The sequence below is a fragment of the Cucumis sativus genome, chromosome 5, assembly GCF_000004075.3.
Source record: "Cucumis sativus cultivar 9930 chromosome 5, Cucumber_9930_V3, whole genome shotgun sequence".
In the NCBI taxonomy this organism is placed as follows: domain Eukaryota; kingdom Viridiplantae; phylum Streptophyta; class Magnoliopsida; order Cucurbitales; family Cucurbitaceae; genus Cucumis; species Cucumis sativus.
Window position 1 is genome coordinate 12,289,192 of NC_026659.2, and position 9,291 is coordinate 12,298,482.

The 9,291-nt window shown below is 36.9% G+C and overlaps 1 protein-coding gene across 1 annotated transcript; it reads left to right on the forward strand.

Annotated features, from left to right (window-relative positions):
- Window positions 1-232: 232 nt before the first annotated feature.
- On the forward strand, window positions 233-2,707 carry LOC116403896. The gene has a single exon (XM_031885840.1). It carries the CDS (start codon window positions 233-235, stop codon window positions 2,705-2,707), a length of 2,475 nt encoding a protein of 824 aa, XP_031741700.1.
- The last annotated feature ends 6,584 nt before the right edge of the window (window positions 2,708-9,291 follow it).

Consider the following 9,291-nt stretch of genomic DNA (forward strand, 5'->3'; position numbering starts at 1 on the left):
CATCATTCATCATGTCTGTAAAGGAAATTGTCCTTGAAATGTTTTAGAATAATTAGGGGTTTTTGAACCTAGTCCATAAGTTTCCTTCAAGAAAATTCCTAAATGGTATGAAATAAATTATTAAGTACTTTGAGGATTATCTACCGTTTTGAAAGTTTGAGTTTTAAAAGTTGTTGCCTATAATCTCTTTTGTAATCAGGTTTATTTCGAGGCCAACTTAGACCTCTACACAATGGACAAGTCATGGATGACCCAAAATAGGATGTCAAGAGAATATGATTTAGGAGTCGAAAGGTTCATTAAATTTGGGTTGAGTCATGCCAAAGGTCTTAATTCAATTAGATGTCCATGTTTGAATTGCGGCAATCGTTTACTTAAGGATGTCTCAACAGTTCGGTATCATCTGTATGCCAATGGAATTGATAAGAGTTACAAGGTATGGTTCTGGCATGGTGAAGAATTGAACTCAGATAACGTTGCCAACACGATGGAAACTACAGTGGATGAAACTGATGAAAACGACGATTTATTTAATACAATTAATATGGTTCAATCTGTTCAAGAACAATCTTTTAATGCATCAAATACCTTCGACACTATGTTTGATGACGCGAAGAAACCCTTATACCCAGGATGTAAGAAATTCACAAAGTTATCAGCCCTCGTGAGATTGTATAACCTGAAGGTTAGGTATGGTTGGACGAATACTAGCTTCTCTGAATTGCTGTCCATAATAAGTGATCTATTACCTGATAACAATGAAATTCCATGTTCTTTGTACGAAGCGAAGAAAACACTTGGTGCCCTAGGACTGAGTTACCAAAAGATTGATGCATGCCCTAATGATTGTTGCTTGTACAGAAAAGAATATGAAAAGTTGACCAAGTGCCCTAAGTGTGGTTTGTCAAGGTGGAAGATCGCTAAGAACTCAAAAAAGGAAAAAAGTGGTGTGGCTGCTAAGCAGATGTGGTACTTTCCAATAATTCCAAGATTTATAAGAATGTTCAAGAGATCTGAAAATGCTAAGAACTTGCGTTGGCATGCGATAGATAGACAAGTTGATGGTGTTTTGAGACACCCGGCTGACACTCCATCATGGAGGTTGATAGACCACATGTGGCCAACCTTTGGGTCAGAACCGAGAAATCTCCGTTTGGGTTTGTCTACTGATGGAATTAACCCATTTGGAGATATGTCGACGACGTACAGTTGTTGGCCCATCATCACTACAATATACAACCTTCCACCATGGCTGTGTATGAGAAGAAAACATTTGATGCTGACAATGTTAATATCAGGTCCAAAGCAACCGGGGTACGATATCAATACGTACTTAGCACCTTTAATTGATGATCTACAAACGTTGTGGACGGATGGAGTTCGTTGTTTCGATGCATATAAGGAAGAATATTTCACACTGCGGGCTGTCTTATTATGGACCATCAACGATTTTCCAGCATACGGTAATCTATGCGGTTTTAGTGTGAAAGGATATAAGGCTTGTCCAATATGTGGAGAGGAGACTACTTCTATAAGATTGCAACATGGAAAGAAAATGTCATACATGGGACACAGGAAATATTTGCCAAGACGTCATCCATACAGATTACAAAAAAAAAAAATTAATGGGAAGCAAGAGCATGGAATTCCTCCACAACCCTTATCGGACGAGGCCATGTACCTTAAGATGAAAGACATGATATTTTCATGTGGGAAGAAGTGTGGGAAGACTGTGCATAATGAAGGTGGCAATGACTATTGGAAAAGAAGACCTGCTTTTTTTCAACTACCATATTGGAAACACTTGCATGTTCGACACTGTTTAGACATAATGCATATTGAAAAAAATGTATGCATGAACATAGTGGGCACCTTACTTGATATACCAGGAAAAAGTAAGGATGGGATGAATACTAGACTTGACTTGGTTGAGATGAAAATTAGACCAGAATTGGCACCAACGTTTACTGGTAATAGAACTTATATCCCTGCGGCATGTTATACACTGTCAAAAGAAGAGAAGTATCGATTTTGCAAGACTTTGTCAGAAATTAAAGTTCCAGAAGGTTATTCAGCAAATATTAGTAGTCGTGTCTCTTTGGATGACTTAAAACTGACCGGCCTTAAGTCGCACGACTGTCATGTTTTAATGCAGCAACTGCTTCCAATTGCAATACGTTCAGTCCTACCGAAGAATGTGAGGTACACTATTAGTAGATTGTGCTTCTTCTTCAATGCGATTTGTGCCAAAAGTTTTTCTGTCTCAGATCTTGATGCACTTCAAGAAGATATAGTTCTGACTTTATGCAATCTTGAGAAGTATTTCCCACCCTCGTTTTTTACAATCATGGTTCACCTTGTCGTTCATCTCGTTAGAGAAGTAAAGCTTTGTGGACCAGTATATTTGCGATGGATGTACCCATTTGAACGATGCATGAAAGTGTTGAAAAGTTATGTTCGCAGTAGAGCTCGACCGGAAGGATGCATTGCAGAAGCAAGCATATGCGAGGAGGCAGTTGAATTCTGTTCAGATTTTCTTTCTGGATTAGATCCTATTGGACTTGGGTCACTCAATTCAAGGACAGAAATACAAAGTGATCGACCGCTATCAGCAGGAACATACGTTCGATCCGATGTCCAACAACTCAAGCAAGCACATCTTCATGTCTTACAGAACATTGGAGAAGTGCACCCATACGTTGAGTAAGCATTCATATGAGTATATACTGCCATTAATTTACCCTCAAGCCACCAATTTAATGTATGAAACATTTCGTAGGCAACATTTCAATCAATTAAAGATGGAAAATCGCAGAAGAGCAAAAAATGAACAGTGGCTACAAGTTGAACATAATCGATCCTTCAGTGCATGGTTTAGGGATCGGGTACATACACAATCAAAAATTTATTTTCGTTTAATCTAATTGTTCAATATTTAGAACGACTAATTGTTCTATTCAATAGGTGATGAGTGAACTACAGGAAGGGAAGGTTCTCTCGAACACCATACGTTGGCTTGCACATGGACCCCACCCTGCTTTAATGATGTACGACGGATACATAATTAATGGAACGTCTTACCACACAAAATCTCGTGATGACTACCGAACGGTGCAAAACAGTGGGATTATGTTAGTCGCAACAACAATGCAAGTGTCAAGTGCGAAGGACAAAAACCCGGTCGTCTGTGACATGTCTTTCTATGGCACCATTCAAGAGATTTGGGAAGTCAACTACAATATGTTTAAGGTTGTTCTTTTCAAATGCAATTGGGTTGAAAATAATGCTGGTGTTCGAAAGGACGATCTGAACTACACACTGGTGGACCTTAGTCGAATTGGCCACTCTTCAGATTCGTTCATTATTGCCACACACGGAAGACAAGTATTCTATGTCACAGATCCTGTTGATCCAAGATGGTCGGTTGTTGTGATGCCACCCGAGAAGGACTTTCCCCACAAATGTTGTTGATGATGACATAAGTGACATCTTGCCTCACTATCCCCCACTCTCTTCTTACCACACAACTTTTGATTATGACGAAGGTGGTGAAACATATGCTAGACCTGACTATGAAGGCACATGGGTTACCAATTGACTATCCCCACAAATGAGTTAATCATTGTTGTTTTATTCTTCTTTGTAGGACTATTCCATTTTCAGAGATGACTACTTCAGAATGTACCGTTATCAAGTTTTCTTTTCATGTTCAATACTTTCTTTGTTTTCAAATTTCGGAGAATTTTATGTAGTAGATGTTCTAATTTGAAAGTGTTATGTGCTTTACCATATTTAGTGTGAATTTTGCCTAATTAAGTTTATCTGAATTGTTTCCTATTTTCTTTGAGAACCAAGGGTTTATTAATGTTTAGTTATGTTAACACTTTTTTGGTTATTTCATATTTCACATTTACAATTAAATCACATGTATTATGTTTTAAATCACATGTATGTTTGCAGTAATGGTTCATTCAGATGATGATGAGGGTGCTACACCCATTCAAAGAGGGGAAACTAGTAGTGAGAAAAAGAAACGTGGCCCTACGGGAATGAAAGATATAACACGTTTTAGTAGTGAGGGACGGAGAATGGTTATTCAGTACAATGAACTAGGTCAACCGATTGGACCGAATGCAACGAAGTTGAAGAGTTTTATTGGAACGACCGTAAGGTTTCACGTTCCTATCACGTACTCTACTTGGCATGTTGTTCCAATGGAGATGAAGGATAAAATTTATGAATTGATTGAGGTAAAAATGCTTCTTACTGACTGTTTTTAGGTTAAACTACCAACTTCAACAGATTTAATACATTTGATTTTCTTTTTTTTTTTGTAGGCCGACTTCATTCTTGACCCCAAGTCGAAGAAAAGCATACTTCAAAACGCGGGAGTATGCTATCGTGGGTTCAAGTCGAGATTGACAACTACGTACGTACTTCCATTTAAGGACGATGTGAAGAAATTAAAACACCCACCAGCGGAATACTCATTCATCGATCAAGACCATTGGGATGAATTTGTGGCTTCACGGTTGAAGGAAGATTTTGAAGTACGTATGGATATCCAAACATTTTCTTATACTTTATGTACAATTTGTTTACACAAATATGTTAATTTAATAGAGGTTATACAACTTTTTCCACAGAAAAAAAAGTGAAGACGGTAAACTTGAAAAGGAGCCTGTACAAATACAACCATAGAACATCTCGCAAGGGGTATGCAAATCTGGTTGAGGAGTTGGTAAGTAACTGCCCTTAAAGATGTTCTTTGTTTTCATGATGTTAGATTCCAAATATAACATATACTGTTTATGTAGCGTGCATCTTCTTCGTCAGATCAAATAGATCGATCGATAGTATGGAAACATGCACGGTTGGATCGTAAGGGAGAGTTCCAAGATAAAGAGACGATGGACGTTGCCAATCTCATTGTAAGTTAACAAGTTGAGAAAATTTGGCAACTTATAATTTCCATGTTTTTTTTGTTACTATGGTTTCACATCTTTTAATTTCAATTTCATGCACTATTTTAGGACGATCTAATGGGCAACCAGAAGGGACGTAGTTTATCTGGTGGTGACGATGTTCTCACCCAGGCATTGGGAGGGAAAGATCGTCCGGGCATACTCCGAGGCGTGGGGAAGTACGTGACTAAGAAACAATATTTCCATACCCCAAAGGAATGTAAAGAAGGTAATGAGGAGAGGATAGTGTTTGAGGAACGTGATCAAATGGGCAAACGAATTATCAAGCTAGAAGCGGAGTTGCATAGAATGAAAAAAGATGAGTGTGCAAAAGGAGATGAGGAAGAAGAAGACCCTATTATGTGTTCGAAAGGAACACCATCAGTTGAAGGGGTTTCAGATGATGATACTGAAGACATAGCCTCTGATTCAGTACCAGATAAAGCAGTTGACGTTGTGACAGAAGTGAACAAAGAAGAAAATGTGGGGGACACAAGATCAAGTGACTTGAAGGTCAGTTTAAAGTATACTTTAATAATTAAGGCACACTGCTCCACAACAATTCTATATACGTGTTTAATCTTGTAAGAAGTTTGACATAACCCTGAAAACGTATTGACTAACTTTACGTGCACATATTTAACATATAATTCTACGTAGGTTGGAACTCCGTGTATGCTTGCGTTTGAAACTGAAGATACTATCATTGCACATGGGACAATATTTGATGCTGAAGGTGACGGTGAGAACATCAAGGTATCAGTGGATGTTGTCCTCGATGGCCAATGTGTGATTCCAAATCCGACAAAGGAAGGAGTCACGAAACTGACGCATGAAGTCGGATCACATTTAATGTGGCCACGACATCTTGTTCTTACTAGGAATGATAAGGTAATTGTCTGTCTTATTGTGTTGGAGTTTTTATGCATCAAATTATACTAACAGTAGTTTAAATTTTTGTGATAGAAGGAAACTGTGGGCTTCAATACGGATCTGTCCACATTCTCTAGTGCAGCATATCTACGTGCTCCAGTGGCACTCCGGTGTTTGGTTAGACTCGTTGAACATATGGAGTCATCGATTCAACTAAACACGCCTTTAGAGCTATTCGGTGTGAAGAGAAAATGTTGCATTATGGTTGAGTCACTTAGGGATTTCTCGTCAATGCAGCCAATATGCACATCATGCCTAGATGCTTACATGATGTAAGATTTCCTTTTAATATATATACGTCATTGATGGTTGCGGTCTCCTTTTAATTGTAATGTCATTTCATTGTGTAGGTACCTTCACACAATTATGGTACAAGGACGAAGTTCAAGCTTGTTCAAGTTCATGGATGCCGGATCTGTAAGTTACTCGAGTTACAAACAATCGCGTGCGCAGTTGTTGAATGCTCGACTTCTCGGAGCCGAGTATGACCAAGTAGTATTGTTCCCATACAACTCTGGGTAAGCGCATGATAATGACATTTTCATTAACATTCACGATTTGAATTCACTATTAAAATATTAATTTATAATGGTGGAAATGTGTTCTTAGCAATCACTGGACATTGGTCGTTGTTAATCCTACAAAGGGTGCTGCATATTGGATTGACCCGTTGAAGAATCGGATTGACGGAGACATGAGTGAAGTGCTTCAGATGTAGGTCATATTATTGTCGTTAATGTCTTTATTATGTGTGCAACTATTTTAATTATGTAACAATCTTATATTATGTGGTAGGTCATTCAATATATCAAAGAAGAAAAAACCGAGTTGGAAGGTTGTTAAGGTATGTGGCATTGACCAGTAGGGTAGTCGTAAATAAGTTATTAATTTAAACGTTTCACATGTATTTTTTGTATTCTACATCCAGTGTCCCAAACAAAATGGGGTGGTAGAATGCGGGTACTATGTTATGCGATTCATGCGGGACATAATTTCTGCGAGGAGTACTTCGATTGTAGATGTCGTAAGTATTAGAGTTTTCGAACCACTTTATGTCATTGTTTGGAATGAAAAAATAATTCTTAACCACTTTATTATTTACAGATGAAAAGTTTACCTTGTACGTACTGTCAAGATGAAATCGATGAAGTTAGATCGGAATTGGCGGAGTTCCTTTTTAAGCACGTACATCGTGCTTAGCACCAGATTAGGAAACAACATTTTTTGAAGTATTTTGTGGGGTTTTTTTTTAATATAATTTTGTTAAACCCGAACGACACACAAGAAAATGTTAAGCGCATTCTTTTGAACAGACTTAAGCATGAAAGGGGTAAGTGAATGGTTATTTTATCACATCTAAGTATATGTGACTTGTCTTTGAGTAAGTGGATATAAATGTGTGTTTGCTTATAGGTTTCTTAGGAAGAGTTCGATATATATGTGATTGGCTCATGGAATTATGGTATTTGGTGCCATACTGCATTGGGATATGAATCTTCTTGCAATCAAATAACTGCCGAAGGTGATTATTTGCTTGTGTCCTTGGTTCACTACCTTTGAATGTTTAATATATGGATTGTGGATTAGAGATGTATGTTTTTGCAATGTGCTATCTAATTGGTTTTTGTAATTCAGTACTGCGGTCTTCCAAAATATGGACAGCTTTGTCATACACATGGGATAATGCTGGGCACTTCATTCAAGTAAGACGCTATAGACCTACATTGTCGCAAACCAACAATGAATGGTATGTCAATACATGTATGGCTTGCACATGAACCCTTCAATCGCTGTAGCACTTTTTTTGTTCCTGAACCTGAGTAGTTGCTGTAATCTTCCTATTCGTTTTAATAATTTGAGAGAATTGGTACATGATTATTCATAGTTCATCTTTATTGGCGATGATTGCATAATACAAACTGTTTAACTCTAAGGATTACAAATTGTCGTACATGTATTGTCGTAGGCTGTTTTGTTCTAAGGACTAGGAACAACCCAAGAAGTTGTTCAATTTGCAGTGGCCATTTGGTTGGACGTTCTTCTTCTCCTTGATCTCTTTCTCCTCTTCTTAGGAACTTCATTTTCATTATCAGATTTGAAGAGGGACCACCATGAGTGGGGTAGTAAAATGAATAGAGAATGGGAGAGTGAGATGGGGTATGTTTTTGGTATGTGTATTCTAGAGAGAAAGAGTAGTAGTATGTTTTTGTTTACTGTGTTTGCCTAATGTAGTCCTCATGGTCTTCTCTTTTCATTTCATGGAATCAAGTGTTGAAGTTCTTGTTTGTGTTTTGTATTTTGTTGAGACGTTGATTTAGTTATTCATTGACTGTACGTATGTGTTATGGATACTTATATGCATGTTGTCTTTGTAGGTTCAACTGGAGTCGACAACTTCATGAGTTTTGTTTCAAATATCATTTCCAGAAACGAACATTCTCGGTTGGTCCAGTCAAATATATTCGAATGCTATTTAAAATATTTTTTTGATTAAGGGCTAGTATTTCGTACATGTGGATTATTGAAACTTGTATTAAGATGTACAAATATTATAAATCGTATTATAGTGTATATATATTAAAGTGATGGCTATTTTCTTGTACATTGGTGTGAAACTTGTATAATTTCAAATTTGTCATTCTCAGTTACATTATTGTCATTCTAATGGTTCGTGTAATGGTGGAGCTGCATGGAGAACAGGATAAAACTATAGGAAATTGAGAAATGTGGAACAGGAAATAAATGACGTAACAAATAAATTTGTGATAGTTATTAGTTGTAAATTGGAGAACGATGACAGTTATTGAACAAAATAAATTGTCACGATTGCTCTATATGTGATAGGAATAACATGTCGTCAATAGATAAACAATGACAATTTTTTTTCAAAAAAAACTGTCACGATTGCAATATATTTGACTGGAAAAAAATGTCGTCAATAGCAAAACAATGACATTTAATGTTATCGAAAAACTGTCACGATTGCACAATCGTTGACTGGAAAAAAATGTCGTCAATAACTAAACAATGACGTTTTTACAAAAAAAAAATGTCACGAATAACATATTCATGACATATAATACATGTCACAATAAATGAATTCGTGACATTTATTTAACTGTCGTTAATAAAGAAATGATGATAGTTATCGAATGTCATAAAATAGATTATGACAGTTATTTGAAGTCGTTGAATGTTGATTAACGACATTTATTTTATGTCATAAAATAACCTATTGCGACAGTTTTCGAAAACTGTCGTCGAACGACTTTCCATGACTCCCGCTTCTATGACTGAAAATAACTGTCGCGAAATTCGTTTACGACAGTAAATAACTGTCGTTGTAGACCACTTTTGTACTAGTGTGCTAAACTGTTTTATTATAATAAACGAT

Excerpts from the sequence above, each read along its gene's own strand:
- LOC116403896 (XM_031885840.1), top strand. The coding sequence starts at position 233 with ATGGACAAGTCATGGATGACCCAAAATAGGATGTCAAGAGAATATGAT.